At 35.7% G+C, this 20353-nt stretch overlaps 1 protein-coding gene across 1 annotated transcript in view; it reads left to right on the plus strand.

Annotated features, from left to right (window-relative positions):
- The first annotated feature begins 280 nt into the window (after positions 1-280).
- LOC143242686 (uncharacterized) overlaps positions 281-20353 on the plus strand; it is a 29351-nt gene continuing 9278 nt past the window's right edge. Inside the window, exon 1 of the mRNA XM_076486157.1 lies at positions 281-985. Within this exon, the coding sequence (XP_076342272.1) occupies positions 472-985 (514 nt within the window). The 5' untranslated portion in view covers positions 281-471. The remainder of the gene's footprint in view (positions 986-20353) is intronic.

Below are 20353 nucleotides of genomic sequence, written 5' to 3' on the forward strand. Positions count from 1 at the left end.
GGTTTTCTCTTTTGTGAATTCACGTGGTGCACTTATATAAAACTCCATCGATCTTCGTTGCTCGATACCCGGATGCTGCACGCGCACGTGCCCCCTCCCAGCGTTTGTTGACTAGTGGCCAATCAGCGAGTAAATCACGGTGAGGTTTTGTGTGGCCACGTAATTCTTCTCCCAAGCTAGCCGCTAAGTAACTCGCACTGATTTTCGGCCTGCCCTCTTCCGGTGGGATCACCAACCCCAGTCGGGGACTAAGCCCTTAGCCTCCCCAGCGTTGGTTCAGTTCAACCATCACACATCATCATTCCTAAGGCTGGACCTTTTTAATCAGCACTTTCCACTAGATCTCAAAGAATGATTTGCAGCCTAGCTGCAACCAGACACTGAACGTTTAGAACTTGGTCACTTCCAACAGCTCAGTGAAGAGAGATTTGTAGTAAGAACATTTTACCGTTGAGCAGATTAGCCTTCAAAATGGAATCTCCGGACCACAAAAGTACTGGGTCGTCTACGTCAATGGTGTCTTCCTCAGAAACCCGATTGCCACTTCCACTGGACAAATCTATGACCCCGAGAGCAACCCCTCCGAGCACCCCTGAGAAAAGTGAGGACTTAGTACCTTCTCCGATCAAACCTGATTCGGACCAGGTCGACAGACTTTCAGCTTTTACGCCAGTGACCAGTAGCCACCCGATACCATCAGTGGTCAGTGGTTATCTGACTTCTAGACTCTTTCCCTTTTCTTCAGGACGGCTAAACGAGCTCGTGCGACACTCTTTAAGCTCCAGCGGTGCAGCCCATGCCACTACCTCGGTTCCAGCTGCTCCGTCTTCAGATGTTACCGAAGGGTCAACTTCCTCTGGACATTTGCCGTTCTTCCGACCTTTTCTACCACCGACAGGGCTGGTCCACCATGGCGACACAGGACTCCTCTACCGTGGTCTCTCAGGAGATTTACCGCTCGGCCCAGGACCACTCCCAGCTTTCTGTAAGTACTTGTTTAACGTAGCCCGTGGGCTCGAAATTAGATAAGACGGACCTCCTGTTTCACATCTGGCTCATAGCCAGAAAGTGAATCGTGTTTTTGTTTGTTTGCTTTTTTTACTTATTAATTAATAACCGTAATTACAACAGGCGACTAGTTTGTATCTAAGTGTTACAAGCAAATTCAGAGTTAGTTATTGTACCGCCTGACATCTGGAAGTCTTTCATGTTACCAGTCGAGCTTTTATTAAACCTTGAATTCTGCTCACGATTTCAGAATGAATAACTAACGTATTTAAACACATTATGTTACCTAAATAATGAAGTGTTTCTATCATAGAATTTATCAAATAATTTAGTTTAAGCACAATACCTTATATAAATAATGAAGTGTTTCTATCATAGAATTTATCAAATAACTTAGTTTTCATGAGTCTATCTTTTACTGAAAGTCTGCTAGAATATTTTCCATTACATCTTCTTGTGGTGAATATTTTTAATAGCATAAATTCAAAGTTAATGTTTAATAATTACATGTTTTTTTATGAATATTTGATAACTCTATAGTTGTATACAATATCTACTTTATAGTTGTGAGTTTTGCTCAAGTGAATAATTAATACTATATGACTGTTGACAGAAGTTAAGTTACAGTTGTAGGCTATTTCTAAGTAAATATTTATTAGTTGGACTGTTGTCCGCGGTAGTTGGGTTAAAGTTGTAAGTTTGTTTGTTTGTTTTGGAATTTCGCACAAAGCTACTCGAGGGCTATCTGTGCTAGTCATCCCTAATTTAGCAGTGTAAGACTAGAGGGAAGGCAGCTAGTCATCACCACCCACCGCCAACTCTTGGGCTACTCTTTTATCAACGAATAGTGGGATTGACCGTCACATTATAACGCCCCCACGGCTGAAAGGGCGAGCATGTTTGGCGCGACCGGGATGCGAACCCGCGACCCTCAGATTACGAGTCGCACGCCTTAACACGCTTGGCCATGCCGGGCCCAAGTTGTAAGTTATTTGTAAGTGGATTAAAAACAGGTTATACGTTACAGTAGTAAGTGTAATATATTTGACTAAACTAAACTTTGACCAAACTTTCACCATTTTGCATATAAAAATACATTATGAAAATGTATTTCATAAATTAACATAACACTTACAAATTAAAAACTTACTTTATCCTTACTAACACAAACCTAAATATTCAACTTACAAAGCTGTAGTTTTATTTAACTCGTACATTGTTCGTACTGAAATATTGGTGTTGACTTGGTATAGATTACACAGTCAACATGGTCGGACTAGTGTGCTCTCACCTAACACTACTGTTTGACACAAAAGATATATTTAACACACTACCAACTTCTATGACAGCTTTTATTACGTTATTTTCCCACTGGTTACCTTTGGTTTATGTCCCTATATCCCTTTCCCTTTAGACAGACCTTCTTTAGCAAGGTCACTCTCAAACGATTAAGACGACCATAACTAGACCAGGTACACCAGTGGTCATACGTTCACACAGTATTGTTCTGTGTTCATTTGGAACTTGACAAGACCAAAGCTAGACCAGGTACACCAGTGGTCATACGTTCACACAATGTTGTTCTGTGTTCATCTGGAACTTGAAAAGACCATAACTAGACCAGGTACACCAGTAGTGGTCATATATTCACACAGTGGTGTTCTGTGTTCATTTGGAACTTGACAAGACCATAACTAGACCAGGTACACCAATGGTCATATATTCACACAGCATTGTTCTGTGTTCATTTGGAACTTGACAAGACCATATCTAGATCGGGTACACCAATGGTCATATGCTCATACTGTTGTCATGTGTACAAGCTGGACCTTGACAAGACCATATCTAGATCAGGTACACCAATGGTCATATGCTCATACTGTTGTCATGTGTACAGCTGGACCTTGACAAGACCATATCTAGATCAGGTACACCAATGGTCATATGCTCATACTGTTGTCATGTGTACAGCTGGAACTTGACAAGACCATATCTAGATCAGGTACACCAATGGTCATATGCTCATACTGTTGTCATGTGTACAAGCTGGACCTTGACATGTATATTAAATAAGATATAAGCTTATACGTGTTCCTCTTACTTGCGATAACTCACAGTATTAAATCTAAAAAAAATTAATATGCATTTTAGTTATTTATAGTGTTAGATACATTAAATATATAACATTAAATTTTTAAAGTATTAATAATTAAATTGGCCACATGTTATAGACATGGTACACGAAGCTTTAGATACGACATTTCTGCTTCGTTACGTGGTAACATTGTTATGTAGGCCTAATCTCGTCAGGTGTTCTCGGGTTAAAGGCCATCTAAAGAATTACTGCGGAGCGGTCGAAAAAAAACGCGTTTAGCTGCTTGACTTTTGCTCATTACTTATTGTATTTATTACAATAATATTGTAATTATTATTGTAAAATTTTAGCATATGTTCTGATACGCGTTACTACAGAAGAATATGTTCGTGGACCGTTTGTCTCTTCACAGTGAAGATAACTCAATTCTTGTTTGTCTCTTCACGGTGAAGATAACTCAATTCTTGTTTGTCTCTTCACAGTGAAGATAACTCAGTTCTTGTTTGTCTCTTCACAGTGAAGATAACTCAGTTCTTGTTTGTCTCTTCACAGTGAAGATAACTCAGTTCTTGTTTGTCTCTTCACAGTGGAGATAACTCAATTCTTGTTTGTCTCTTCACAGTGAAGATAACTCAGTTCTTGTTTGTCTCTTCACAGTGAAGATAACTCAATTCTTGTTTGTCTCTTCACAGTGAAGATAACTCAGTTCTTGTTTGTCTCTTCACAGTGAAAATAACTCAATTCTTGTTTGTTTGTTTGTTTGTTTTTAATTTCGCGAAAAGCTGCACTAGGGCTATCTGCACTAGCCGTTCCAAATTTTGCAGTGTAAGACTAGAGAGAAGGCAGCTTGTCATCACCACCCACCGCCAACTCTTGGGCTACTCTTTTACCAACGAATAGTGGGATTGCCCGTCACATTATAATGCCCCACGGCTAAAAGGGCGAGCATGTTTGGTGTGACAGGGGTTGGAACCCGCGACCCTCGGATTACGACTCGAGTGCCTAAGCCACCTGGCCATGCTGGGCATAACTCAGTTCTGCCTTAGCCACCTGGCCATGCTGGGCATAACTCAGTTCTGCTTGTTACATCTCACAATATAAATATTCTTCATATGTACGTTTCCATACATAACTCGTAAGTCCATGAAATGTATGCAATAGCTGTAGTGTTACCAGTAAAAGATGTTATAACTTTACCGTTGTATGTAAAAGATGTATTTATTCACAGTTGTCCGTGAAAGATGTGTTATATCTTTATTGTTGTTTCTAAAGCATGTGTTATAATTTCATTGTTGTTTACAAAGTGTACAGACAAACAATATTGCCTTCTTTGAAACTACAAAATGAGTACCACTATAATTACTCTATATACGGGACCTTACGTCTGATAGTTACCTTACATAAAGGACCTTACGTCTGATAGTTTCTCTACATACAGGACCTTACGTCTGATAGTTACTCTACATACTTGACTTTACGTCTGATAGTTACTCTACATACTTGACCTTACGTCTGATAGTTTCTCTACATACAGGACCTTACGTCTGATAGTTACTCTACATACGGGACCCGAATCAAGGATATAACCACAACTGTTTCAAATGGTGAATTACCTTTGTTTCTACGTTGAACGAAACGCACTTGCATGATATTAAAAACATCATTTGTTTTATATTAAAGTTCAAAAGCTGTAAACGTATCACTCGATTTCTATTTATGAGACTCAAAACGTATACATGAAAGATATAGATGTTTTCTAATAGATATTAATAGAGTTTGGCAACCTAAGTACATATATGAATACTTCTCGCGTGTTTTGATAATACCAGTTTGAAATGTTCTCCACAGCCAGTAGGTTAAAACTAATCATGTTAAGGGCGTGGAGTGGAAAGGCGTGTGTGTGTGTGTGTTTTCTTATAGCAAAGCCACATTTTTATCCCGATAAAGGGAAGGGCATGTTGCCGGAGGGAACAGCTATCCTGTCCTCCAATATCCCTGGTTCGAATCGTCTCTCGTGGGGAATACTACTGTTAATTAATTTTAAAAGGGCATAACATTAAAATTTACTCTGTCTGTTCTGAACAAAGGGTAATTGCTGTTTTTGTAACCTGTCATCAAAACGCCTCAATGTTTTAACCAACACATTCAAAATAAAACCATTTCATTTTACTGAATGGAAAACGTATTTAATCAAATATCTGTCAGATTTGTATTAACAGAACTTAACGTTTTGAAACATACAAAAATGATGGTTAAAACTTCCCCAATGTCAGTAGCAAACGGGCTATCTGCTGAATCCAGCAAGGGGAATCGAACCCCTGATTTTAGCGTTCTAAATCTGTAGACCTACCGCTGTAGGAGCGGAGGAGGGCTAATATTTAGGTAGAGAATATACATAAATGTGTGAATTACAGTTTCATGACGTATAATCTTCTCATCTTTCTCACGTCTATAACCCCACATAAGTCAAAGATGTTGGAGTTCGAAAATAAAGAAATGATTTCTGAACAAAATAATTTACATTGGCAAAAGGAAACACAAAAAACCGTCAAAATGAAATAAGCAAGTGAACAACATACAGCTGTGATAGCAGAACCAGAACCAAGGTACATTTAACGATTTAGTATGAAAGTGGATAACTGGTCATTTCTACTGTGGACGTAACAAGCAGTAACGTGAACATGAAAATGTGGACAAGCGTTTCTTTAGAGGGTATATCTTTATATTTTGACGTCACACGTTCAGATAATTTTTAACTGTACCGGTATTTAGAAAGATAAGTTACTGCCGTATTTTTGTTTATAAATGCTTAGTAATAACCGTACTGTTCTGAATAAATTATAACAATACACGATTATTTTAAACTATAATCGATCATTTAATTTCACAAATATTCACATGTTTATGATAACTTGTTACTACACCAGAAAGGTGGTTCATGATAACTTATTACTACATCAAGAAGATGTGACAGGTTCATGATAACTTGTTACTACATCAAGAAGATGTTACAGGTTCATGATAACTTGTTACTACATGAGGAAGATGTAATAGGTTTATGATAACTTGTTATTATATCAGGAACGTGTGATAGGTTTATCATAAATTACCGTGGTACGACCAAACATCTTTACATGTTTATAGAGCACTGATATTCAGTTTAAAATGTGCAGTGTATTACTAGGTATTTAACTAATGTTAGTTAGAGTACAGTTATTACATGTATCAATATGTCCCTAATATAGTTACTACACGTACTAATATGTCATACACTTTATCAGTAACTTCTCAGAACTGATACACTTTATCAGTAACTTCTCACAACTGATACACTTTATCAGTAACTTCTCACAACTGATACACTTTATCAGTAACTTCTCACAACTGATACACTTTATCAGTAACTTCTCACAACTGATACACTTTATCAGTAACTTCTCACAACTGATACACTTTATCAGTAACTTCTCACAACTGATACACTTTATCAGTAACTTCTCACAACTGATACACTTTATCAGTAACTTTTCACAACTGATACACTTTATCAGTAACTTTTCACAACTGATACACTTTATCAGTGACTTCTCACAACTGATACACTTTATCACTAACTTTTCACAACTGATACACTTTATCAGTGACTTTTCACAACTGATACACTTTATCAGTGACTTTTCACAACTGATACACTTTATCAGTGACTTTTCACAACTGATACACTTTATCAGTGACTTTTCACAACTGATACACTTTATCAGTGACTTTTCACAACTGATACACTTTATCAGTAACTTCTCACAACTGATACACTTTATCAGTAACTTTTCACAACTGATACACTTTATCAGTAACTTCTCACAACTGATACACTTTATCAGTAACTTTTCACAACTGATACACTTTATCACTAACTTTTCATTTCCCACATGTTACTAAACAGAAGTGATTTTTTATATATTGTTTAAAACAATTTCACATTATAATAAAGTCATCTTTTTCTTACTAGTACAGTAAGTCAAAGGAATATTTAAGTTGTAACTTCTAGTAAAGTATACACACGTGTTTAACCCCCCAATCAATATGTTTATACAGTTATTGGTGAAGATTAAGATATAAACCTTTATTATTAAACTTCGTTACATTTCATTAGTACATATGTAAGTTTACTACATCGCAAGAACACACGGTTTTATAATGCTTTCTTGTCATATTCTTCTCCTTTATTACTATATATATTTTTATAAATAAATTAATATTGTATGAAGTTATCATTATGTATTCCATTATTAAAATATTATGTTTTAAAATGATTCCACCTAGCGTTAAGAAGTTTAAACTGTAATTTTGAATACACAGTGTCTTCTGGTACATAAAGTGACGTTTCTTGCTACAATGTAATAGTTTTAGAGAACATCGTTTATATTTTTGTTCTTAAAATCAACTGTTTTAGCGCAAACAAACACAAAATGCCCGTTGACCACATGACATGACATCGAGTGGATTACAATGCTTTTATTCTAGTTTGAAAACCAGCGGTTAAACTACCACTTTTGTAATTACCACCACCACGCCGTTATAACATCTGTCATTGAAGTGCTGTAGGAACATAATAGACCTAATAACGCAATGGTTCTCGTGACTACGAAACAAAAAGAAGATCGACTTTTAAGTTCAAATAAAAAGTGTAAGGAACTTGCCCTCGGTGAGCGTTCCTTGGGTGGTGCCGAGGTTTGAAACTTTAATCAACGGATTTGAGTTTCGATAACAAAACTTCTGTCACGTGAACTAATGGTTTCCCCAAGTTCCTGTTTGAAACCGATTTAAGGCCAAATAGTCAACGTTCCCGATAATCATTAGATAAATAAAACTAGGTAATAGAGCGCGTGAAGCATACATATTAATGTATGGCTGTCAGTAGTTATTATGTAATATAACTAGAACTTAAATAAGGAAGATAACCTTGAGAGTGGAGGTCAACATTATAAGATTGTTATCGTTATGGTACTGAGTTTAAAGGCTAATTGTGAGGCCGGAGTTCAACCGTATTAAATAATATCACGTTGAAGACTGCGAATTTCCTCGAGAGTCACGTTCAGGGTCATAAAATTGAATTCTTATAAAAGTTAATCCACTCTCGATATAACAACACTATCTATAAAGATATTCACATAAAGATATTTGACTTTAACGTTTAATTGGAAAACACCTTCTAAAACATGGTTTATATCAAAACACCTTATAAAACATGGTTTATATCAAAACACCTTATAAAACATGGTTTATATTAAAACACCTTATAAAACATGGTTTATATCAAAACACCTTCTAAAACATTGTTTATATTAAAACACTTTGATAAAACATTCTTTATATCAAAACACCTTATAAAACATTGTTTCTATTAAAGCACCTTATAAAACATTGTTTCTATTAAAGCACCTTATAAAACATTGTTTCTATCAAAACACCTTATAAAACATTGTTTCTATCAAAACACCTTATAAAACATTGTTTCTATCAAAACACCTTATAAAACATGGTTTATATCAAAACACCTTATAAAGCATGGTTTATATCAAAACACCTTATAAAACATGGTTTATATCAAAACACCTTATAAAGCATGGTTTATATCAAAACACCTTATAAAACATTCTTTATATCAAAGCACCTTATAAAACATTGTTTCTATTAAAGCACCTTATAAAACATTCTTTATATCAAAACACTTTATAAAACATTGTTTCTATTAAAGCACCTTATAAAACATTGTTTCCACCAAAGCACCTTATAAAACATTGTTTCTATCAAAGCACCTTATAAAACATTGTTTCTATCAAAACACCTAATAAAACATTGTCTCTATCAAAACACCTTACAAAACATGATTTCTAATTTCCTTGCACGTGGGACTGTTTCTCGAACATACATTTACATAGAAATTGTTGGTGTACTTCATAGAGTTACTTCATGAAAGACGTCTGGTTCAGGGCTAGAAATCCTGTGGTCCCTCTGTTTGTTTCCCACAAGTGAAACGGAACGAACTTTTTAATCCTATAATGACGAAATGAAAGAAAACTGAAACCAAACGGGTCAAGGGAATACAGTTTGCGTGTAGGTAGAGGGATATATTGTAGGAAAGTTCCTCACAAGTTAGCAGCTCCAACATTTCGGTTAGATCAATATTTTTTATCCATAACACTGTCGTTCGTATCTCATAACACGTGGTGTCCCGTGGGAACAACACGAGCTTTAAATGTCTTAATAATGCAACTTTTATGGTACCAGCTGCGTGTAGGAAATTTTTGAACCCGGTTTTAGTGAAAATCGAGTTCTCGCTGTCGTCTGTCTGTCTGTATGTTCCGTCATATCAAGAAAAATACCTTGTTCTTAAAAATGTTCAGTCTTGAAGAAAGTTAATGTCACGTGATTTGTAAATCAATGTGTACATTTATAAATACAAATAATTACACATCAAATAAAGAACTAAAAACTTGTCTATTATTCAGAAAACCAGTAATGACCGATTCATGAAGTAGACAGCGATTCTTTTCGTCTGTTGGTCGGGTTGTTTGAAACAGACAGTACTGCCGTCCATTACTCTGAAGATTTGTCTGTTGTAGATATCGGTTCTTTAACTTCAGTTCAAAAGTTTGTTTGTAGTAGATATCGGTTTTTTTAACTTCAGTTTAAACGTTTGTCTATAGTAGATATCGGTTCTTTACCTTCAGTTTAAAAGTTTGTCCGTAGTAGATATCGGTTCTTTAACTTCAGTTTAAAAGTTTGTCTGTAGTAGATATCGGTTCTTTACCTTCAGTTTAAAAGCTTGTCTGTAGTAGCTATCGGTTCCTTACCTTCAGTTTAAAAGTTTGTCTGTAGTAGATATCGGTTCTTTAACTTCAGTTTAAAAGTTTGTTTGTAGTAGATATCGGTTCTTTAACTTCAGTTTAAAAGTTTGTTTGTAGTAGATATCGGTTCTTTAACTTCAGTTTAAAAGTTTGTTTGTAGTAGATATCGGTTCTTTAACTTCAGTTTAAAAGTTTGTTTGTAGTAGATATCGGTTTTTAACTTCAGTTTAAAAGTTTGTCTGTAGTAGATATCGGTTCTTTATCTTCAGTTTAAAAGTTTGTCTGTAGTAGATATCGGTTTTTAACTTCAGTTTAAAGGTTTGTCTGTAGTAGATATCGGTTCTCTACCTTCAGTTCAAAAGTTTGTTTGTAGTAGATATCGGTTTTTTAACTTCAGTTTAAACGTTTGTCTATAGTAGATATCGGTTCTTTACCTTCAGTTTAAAAGTTTGTCCGTAGTAGATATCGGTTCTTTAACTTCAGTTTAAAAGTTTGTCTGTAGTAGATATCGGTTCTTTACCTTCAGTTTAAAAGCTTGTCTGTAGTAGCTATCGGTTCCTTACCTTCAGTTTAAAAGTTTGTCTGTAGTAGATATCGGTTCTTTAACTTCAGTTTAAAAGTTGTCTGTAGTAGATATCGGTTCTTTAACTTCAGTTTAAAAGTTTGTTTGTAGTAGATATCGGTTCTTTAACTTCAGTTTAAAAGTTTGTTTGTAGTAGATATCGGTTTTTAACTTCAGTTTAAAAGTTTGTCTGTAGTAGATATCGGTTCTTTATCTTCAGTTTAAAAGTTTGTCTGTAGTAGATATCGGTTTTTAACTTCAGTTTAAAAGTTTGTCTGTAGTAGGTATCGGTTCTTTACCTTCAGTTTAAAAGTTTGTCTGTAGTAGATATCGGTTCTTTAACTTCAGTTTAAAAGTTTGTCTGAAGTAGATATCGGTTCTTTACCTTCAGTTTAAAAGCTTGTCTGTAGTAGATATCGGTTCTTTAACTTCAGTTTAAAAGTTTGTCTGTAGTAGATATCGGTTCTTTAACTTCAGTTTAAAAGTTTGTCTGTAGTAGATATCGGTTCTTTACCTTCAGTTTAAAAGTTTGTTTGTAGTAGATATCGGTTCTTTAACTTCAGTTTAAAAATTTGTTTGTAGTAGATATCGGTTTTTTAACTTCAGTTTAAAAGTTTGTCTCTAATAGATATCGGTTCTTTACCTTCAGTTTAAAAGTTTGTCTGTAGTAGATATCGGTTCTTTACCTTCAGTTTAAAAGTTTGTTTGTAGTAGATATCGGTTCTTTATCTTCAGTTTAAAAGCTTGTCTGTAGTAGATATCGGTTCTTTAACTTCAGTTTAAAAGCTTGTCTGTAGTAGATATCGGTTCTTTAACTTCAGTTTAAAAGTTTGTTTGTAGTAGATATCGGTTCTTTATCTTCAGTTTAAAAGCTTGTCTGTAGTAGATGTCGGTTCTTTAACTTCAGTTTAAAAGCTTGTCTGTAGTAGATATCGGTTCTTTATCTTCAGTTTAAAAGTTTGTCTGTAGTAGATATCGGTTCTTTACCTTCAGTTTAAAAGTTTGTTTGTAGTAGATATCGGTTCTTTATCTTCAGTTTAAAAGCTTGTCTGTAGTAGAGATCGGTTCTTTAACTTCAGTTTAAAAGTTTGTTTGTAGTAGATATCGGTTCTTTATCTTCAGTTTAAAAGCTTGTCTGTAGTAGATATCGGTTCTTTACCTTCAGTTTAAAAGCTTGTCTGTAGTAGATATCGGTTCTTTACCTTCAGTTTAAAAGTTTGTTTGTAGTAGATATCGGTTCTTTATCTTCAGTTTAAAAGCTTGTCTGTAGTAGATATCGGTTCTTTAACTTCAGTTTAAAAGCTTGTCTGTAGTAGATATCAGTTTTTTAACTTCAGTTTAAAAGTTTGTTTGTAGTAGATATCGGTTCTTTATCTTCAGTTTAAAAGCTTGTCTGTAGTAGATGTCGGTTCTTTAACTTCAGTTTAAAAGTTTGTCTGTAGTAGATATCGGTTCTTTATTTTCAGTTTAAAAGTTTGTCTGTAGTAGATATCGGTTCTTTAACTTCAGTTTAAAAGTTTGTCTGTAGTAGATATCGGTTCTTTAACTTCAGTTTAAAAGTTTATCTGTAGCAAATAATGGTTTTGACCGCAGGTTGGTTGGTAGGCCTTATCAACAAACATCGTAAACTTTAATAATTATTTGAATATATGTATTTGTTATTATTACAAGCATGTGTTTTTAAATACCACTTACTTCTGTGTTTTAAACGTTTAAAAATCAACTACTTGACGTCATCATGTAACGTTTTAGCACAAAACATGGATTATTGAAAATAGGACAGAACTTACATGAACAGCCAAATGAAAACAACAACAAAAATTATTAGTTTCAGATATAAATGTTGTTGTGCAGTGTTGAAATGAATTCTGAGTGATATGTGTACAGTCTGAGCCGAGGTTGAACGAAAGTCGATATACTGTGTTATATTATTTATTAGCAACACGTAACACTGTTACACGTAACTGTGGTCATTTTCTATTTATGATAAGGTGAAGCACTTTCCAGAAACTGTATTAGCATAGAACTGGATTGTAAAGTGTTCTAATATATTATAAACAACTTAGTGAAATTTATATATTCTGAAGTCGTATCGATGCACAAACCATACAAATAGAAATGTGTAGATTATACTGGTTCTGTTGTAATTCAGTAATATATTGAGTAACAATATGATATTGGTTCTGTTCTGTTATCATTTGCTAATATATAACATCAGCATTATATTGGTTCTGTTCTATTGTATTATAATAGCAGAAAACAGATACGAAATATTTTACGATAAACTGTTGCTTCGCACGTGCAAGGCTAGTCCAAACGTCCAACATATGTTTAACTTGGCGCGATTATTACTCGATTTTCTCTATCAATTCCTTGACAAAACGTTTCGTGAAAGGAAGCTATGCCTCGATTTTTTGCTTTAAGGACGACAATAGACAAAGTGTAGAAGACGATCACGGAAACTGACACTGTAGACGCACGCGCCTTGCATCCGGTCGCCCTAGGCTTTATCGGTGAACGGCACGTGCATCGCAGGCGGTGCGGGTAACTTCTCATTACCCGTCTTTATGTTGCCGGATGTGACGATTTTGGAGCAATAACCATGATTGGTGGAGACTTCCCGTGTTGTGGTAGCAGTTAGCAATCATAAGATGGCAACTTAATTGATATAATGAGTGGAAATTGTGGGGTCCACGAGACGAGTCAAGCGGGTGGTTAATATAAAGAAAGCTAAAGTCAGGTCTTTAAAGAACCGTAGAATATAAGGAAGTCGATAAGAATAATGAAATAAAGCGCGTGACAAGAAACTCTCGTCCACATATACAGTTTAGTATGAACAAATAACTTCCTCTCCGTGATACGAGCGTTTAATCTACAACCAGTGCCGCTTAACCACAACTAAAAGCGCGATAAATACGTTTGATTGTTAAATTTTGCACACGGATACGCGAAGGCTACTCGTTCGAAGTTTTGAAGCGATGGAACAGCAGCCAGTCAGCACCACCAACCGCTACTCTTTACTAACGAACAGTTGTCGTTTAGCTGTTTGGAGCTGAGCACAGAGCTAGACAATGAGTTATCTGTGCTCTGCCCACCAGAAGTATTGAAATCTGCAGACATGCTGTTGTGCCACTGTGGAGAGACTAACCAACAGTAAGATTGATTGAACCATTATAACGTCCCAAGGCTAAAAGGGCTAGCATGTTCTGGAACGAGATTTCGAGCCATCAACCCCTTCAAATTGAGACCGAGGTGTCATAACCACTAGAGCGTGCCAGTCATTGTAGGATACATAACTCTGGTTTTCTCTTTAGACCGCATTAAAGAAATAGAACGTTTATTGTAGAAAGCTACCTGCTGTTTTCCCTTACGATCACGTTAAATATATATATCGTATAGGTTAGATACATAGATATAATTTTCCTTTCAAACCACGTTAAGAATATAACCTGGAATTTGTGGATTTTTTTTAAATTATCATACTTTTCCCCCAACGTCTGTTATTACCCTTTCTCACCAACCACCAAACTTCTAAGTCATTCTCACACACAAAAAACGTAAAACTCTCCACTTCACAAAACTGCAACTTCTGGCTGACAGTTTCTCATGAACGTTTCACAGTTTTAGTTAACTCATTAGCGGAGTGAATATAAGACATCACTGGCTGCCCTTAGTTATCTGCCAGGCCTGAGAGAATTTAAACCAAAATATCTGTCAGGGTTTTAAAGTATCATACCGTAAAGTTCGGTAAAACTTTCTTCAAATAAAAATAAGATAGACATGGAGTAAGACAGTCCATTAATAAACTGAAGTTCTAACAATCTTATGAGAGAGGCTTCGTCAACCTTCCTGGCAAACATTTAACAAGAAAATTAACTAAGTTTCATCATTACTACGATAACCCACTTATCAGGTACTTTATAACAAAATTAACTGAGTTTCATCATTACTACGATAACCCACTTATCAAGTACTTTATAACAAAATTAACTGAGTTTCATCATTACTACGATAACCCACTTATCAGGTACTTTAAGATATAACAAAATTAACTGAGTTTCATCATTACTATGATAACCCACATATCAGGTACTTTATTACAAAATTAACTGAGTTTCATCATTACTACGATAACCCACTTATCAGGTACTTTATAACAAAATTAACTGAGTTTCATCATTACTACGATAACCCACTTATCAGGTACTTTATAACAAAATTAACTGAGTTTATCATTACTACGATAACCCCCTTATCAGGTACTTTATAACAAAATTAACTGAGTTTCATCATTACTACGATAACCCACTTATCAGGTACTTTATAACAAAATTAACTGAGTTTATCATTACTACGATAACCCCCTTATCAGGTACTTTATAACAAAATTAACTGACTTTCATCATTACTACGATAATCCACTTATCATACTTTATAACAAAATTATAATCGATAACATAATTATCCATGTTTTCATCAGTGCTATGATAATCCACTTATAAGATAATCGATAACATAATTATCCATGTTTTGTCAGTGCTATGATAATCCACTTCTCAGATAATCGATAACATAATTATCCATGTTTTGTCAGTGCTATGATAATCCACTTCTCAGATAATCGATAACATAATTATCCATGTTTTGTCATTACTATGATAATACAAATGACACAATGGTATTATACATTTTCAGACTCCAAACATAACAGACTCCAAAACCACATAAAGTTGAAGATAATGAACTCCAAAACCACATAAACTTGAACATAATGAACTCCAAAACCACATAAAGTTCAACATAACAGACTCCAAAACCACATAAAGTTGAAAAATGGACTCCAAAACCCCATAAAATGGAGCATATGGATTAACCACAGACTCCAAAACCACATAAAGTATATATAACATATGGATTAGCAACGGATTCCAAAACCACATAAAGTTGAGAATATATATTAGCCATGGACTCCAAGCAACACAACGTAGAGTAAATGAATTAGCCATGACTCCAAAACCATTAACTAGCAAAATAGATATGTCTCCTGACACCATTAACTAGAAAAGATGTCTGGAGCTGTCTCCTAACACCATTAACTAGCAAACTGGACATGTCTCCTAACACCATTAACTAGAAAACTAAGCATGTCTCCTAACTAACTAGCCATTAACTAGAAAACTGGACATGTCTCCTAAACACCAATAACTTGCTAAACCAATAACTTGCTACGTAATATACAATCACATCTTGAAATCAATGATTGGTGTCTTGAGTAATGCGGCTGAAAAAAGAGCTGTTTTACTGTCAGGTTTTCAAGTCCAATGGACTTCTGGACTTCTGTTCTACTTGTCTAATTAACCGTCGTCCTCGTATTATGAGCAATCTTTAAAATATTTACCAAAAGGTTGACTCTTAGATTAATGTTGCGTAGTCCACATTTGTATTTAGTCCAGCAGACAAATGTGTGCATGTAGTTCACACCTGTATTTAGTCCAGTAGATAAATGTGTGTATCAGTTCATATCTGTATTTAGTCCAGATGATAAACGTATGTAGCTCACACCTGTACTTAGGTCGGTAGATCAGATGATGTGTTTGTTAGACGAGTTTTGTAACAATACTACGTGCATTTTTTACTTAATTCGTGTGGATTAGTGTGGGTCTGTGAAAATAACATATGATCCCTTATCAGGGTTAGTTTTTAATATTCAAGTGCACCTGCTTAAAATTAATTTTTCTGTCAACTTTAAGTATTAACATTACTATGAAATATCCTTCTAGGGTATACATGAAAAGAGCCATTATATTATCGCTAATTTTAGTTTGTAATCCAATAAATCAGTAACACTGGTGATTTAACACTAACATAATGAATCGCTGGTACGGTTGTTATTGTGAGTCGAGGTCTTTTATTCGATACTAAACAGGTGGCACCCATCTCAACAACCCCTAACTTATATGTCGTCGCTTTCTTGCACTAATCCTAACAGGTATATTAGTTTTGTAATAATGAAATAACAACCTGCTGTGATATTGTTTTCATAATCAGAGAACACTGAACATGTTTTATAATAATGAAATAACAAACTGCTCTGATACTGTTTTCATAATCAGAGTTGATTTGAAGTTGATATTTTGTGAGGAAGATACATGATTACAATCGAAACTTTGTCCCCGGTTCCATTGCAATGGCGTCATGGGTCGGAAGATTCTCTTTCGTGATTAACTTCTACTTTCATGATGAGATCGTAACTCTTGATTGGCTTACAGTTGTTATTCTAAACGCTCTACTTTGTAATTATTTACTTTTTGGGAAACTCTGACACAACACTGTTCAAACGTCTCTCTGGAAGAAGATTCTTCAGGGGTGAAAGGTAACAGCATGAGTCACAAAACTATTCTCGACAGTTCTGTCGAATGTAGGACATCAAACAAACATGAATTATATGTTATATATTCGTCTCCGGCGCCAAAACGTATTTTCACACCAACCACTCTAAAGACAAACCAATCTTTCGAAACTGCGCTTTACCCTTTGAATAGAATAAAATATCTTTATTTGTGCATAAACGACCGTTCCTTCTGAACATATAAAATCATACAATTAGTACCTCGTCAAGAAATATTCATAAACAGTGGTCTCAGTGTTCCACTAAGTCTAGTCCCTCAGTGGTACGTCTGCGGGCTTACACCACTAACAACCGGGTTTCGATACCCGTGGTGGGCAGAGCACAGATAGCCCATTGTGTAGCTTTGTGCTTAATTCTAAACAAACAATAAATCTGTTCTTCACTAGATGAAATAAGTCTTTATCCTACTTTACAATTCGATGAACTGTTTATTATAATCAATAACAGGAGTTGCTATCTTCACGTTATAAGTTTCTCACCGTCTCTTTATAAACAATGGATTTACTGATTCACTACTTAGGCCAGATAGAGAAAGAATTTATATCAATATATTAAGTTTTTTTAGACACTAACTATTTGAAAATGCAGTCTTAAATATAGCCGTCGAAGGGCACATTTGGGCGTCAGTTATTTCAAGTGGGTGATCGTGTTTTTCACTAAATATCATTTATATCTCCAAGTGTTAACCACGGGGGATACTAATGAGAGTTTATATGACAGCTGTTAGTTTGGTGTAAAATATGGCGGAAGTATTGCGGGGGGTGGGGAGTGTATGAACTTCAGATGCGTGCCGACCCATTCACACTACAAACGGAGAAAGAAAATACAAACCTAGCGTAGAGTGTAATAACTCATAGCTGTGGACGGCCAAACTAGTCTACCATTCACATTATAAGTACGTTCATCCTGTATTCCTATTAAGCGAAAGGAATATGCAATTATGACCTAAGAAGATAATTGATATCCTCTGGCTAAGTTTGGTCAACCAATCACAGATTTTTTTAACTAGAATTACTCCAACACGTCACGAAGAACGTAAGTGTATGAACATCTATTTTCACTCTACATCAGGCACAATAAATACAAAATGTAGAAAACAGTACTTGGCTATAAACATCAGGTCACGATTGGACATCATACGATTTTACAATGGACCGTCAGGTCTTACGTGAAGAGTCTGACATCTTGTTACCTATGTGGTGATTCGGGATGGGTGAATGTAGCTTACATCCATTTTACCCAGTAAATCACAAATTGTTTTGACCCATGGGTGAAAACGTCACTCATTATCTACTCTTCAGGTCATAAATGGCTTCAACCCATTTTCCGTGGTGGATTAACTGAGTGGTACGATATAGGACTTATTCGTGATGACGAAACCCACTTGAGATAAAAATGTATCTCAGAACGGTTGGTATGGGTATTAACACTTTTACTGATTTGTTTGTTTTGGAATTTCGCACAAAGCTACTCGAGGGCTATCTGTGCTAGCCGTCCCTAATTTAGCAGTGTAAGACTAGAGGGAAGGCAGCTAGTCATCACCACCCACCGCCAACTCTTGGGCTACTCTTTTACCAACGAATAGTGGGATTGACCGTCACATTATAACGCCCCCACGGCTGAAAGGGCGAGCATGTTTGGCGCGATGGGGATGCGAACCAGCGACCCTCAGATTACGAGTTGCACGCCTTAACACGCTTGGCCATGTCGGACCACTTTTATTGATGATGAGAGAACAACGTTTTGACCTTCCTCGGTCATCTTCTCTTTCTTAAGCAGAAAATGACCTAGAAAGGTCAAAACATTCTTCTTGCTTATCAATAAAGGTGTTAATACCCATACCAACCGTTCTGAGATACATTGATCTAGGACTTGCAATCCTTAAATTCGGGATTCGATCCCAGCCCACAAGTGAATGAAATACAATTTCTAACTTTTCTCGTAACGTTTTAAAACGTTTCGTTTTTTAAATGTCTTCATCACAAAATATTTTCATTCGTGTTTGTAAAACTTTCAAATGTTGCTTCCTAGCGATTTACTACAAAGTCAGCAATTTCGTCTCCCCCTCCAAGAATTTCAGAACAGCCTGAAAACAAAAGAACCACTTACAAAACTACTGTACAATCTGTGCCAGTATGCTTATTAATGTGCCTTCAAATAACCAAGACTTCTGAGGGGTTTCACTTTCTTTACCAGAACTACCCCTCCCCTCCCCTCGAATGAAATATCAGATAGTGTTGTTGTTCCGTATAGAATAGGAAAACGTTTTATATTTGTAGAAAACGGATATGTTTACTTATGTGAAGAAGAAGAGAATTACGCATATACATATTTTGATACGAATTTGCTAAAACAAAAGGTGATTTGTAACGATAAATATCTGTGTTCCGTAGTGCACTCACGCACACTTCGTAAGTAAAGAAGTCGGTGTTTGCGTGAGAAACAAGCTATGATAAGATAGGTTTAATATGACTGGAGCGATCATTTCATTTTAAAGAAATAAAAAGCCACAATTTGTTGTGACCCCACTCCCCTCTCGTTTCCTCATCATCCTAGCCGTCAGTGTCACACTCGGGCTTGCCGTTTCATGATCCGAAACTGGCGGTTCGCTTCCCATCTGCCAGCCGTGCTCTCCACTTTAAGCCCGAGGGTACGTTTGGCATGATATTTTGAGAAAGAATGTGCGTGTTTGCGTCTCGGGAGTCGGTCAGATTTAGAACAAATGTTACATCTATGTTTTTGGAGTAACTACGTAATGCCAATCAACAGAGAAACTCGATTTTTCTGGCCCTTAGGGAAAAAAATAAATACCGGTAGACCACGAGGCCATAAAGAGAACTCCGTACGACTCCCGCTTTCGTCTTAATGGTTTTAACATTACTCGTGTAGAAGTGATAGCTGTAGACATTAATTAAATAAACATTGTTTCACTGACGAATCACATTTTACGTCGAAGTAGCTAACGTTGTTAGACATTTTATCTGTTTTCAGCCCAGCTAAGCCTACAGTTTAGTAAAATTCATAATCCAAAACACATCACAGATGAGAATTATTAGCGATCCTAAACAGAAAGTTTCCGAAGTACTTTTATACGGATACTTTAAAACAACTTGTAGTTTCTGTATCCATCTGATTTTATCACATAGACGTCATTAGGAATTTTTCGTGTTAACGTCAACGACACGTGTAGGCCTAAGTAAGCCGTGAGTTAGCAACAAACCTGAACATGGCCACAAATCGTGTTGAGACATGTTATTGCTTAACTACATTTAATTTTCTCTAAAGACGAAATGTAATTTAGGCTTAGCAGGAACGTTATACATACCTGACGAACCCCTACTCAGGGCGACACCTATAACTTTATATATAAAAGAGTAAATTTAAAAAAAAAATGTTCTTTTTAGCGATCAAAACTTCCGTTCGATAAA

This window comes from Tachypleus tridentatus, unplaced genomic scaffold, assembly GCF_004210375.1.
Source record: "Tachypleus tridentatus isolate NWPU-2018 unplaced genomic scaffold, ASM421037v1 Hic_cluster_2, whole genome shotgun sequence".
NCBI lineage: Eukaryota > Metazoa > Arthropoda > Merostomata > Xiphosura > Limulidae > Tachypleus > Tachypleus tridentatus.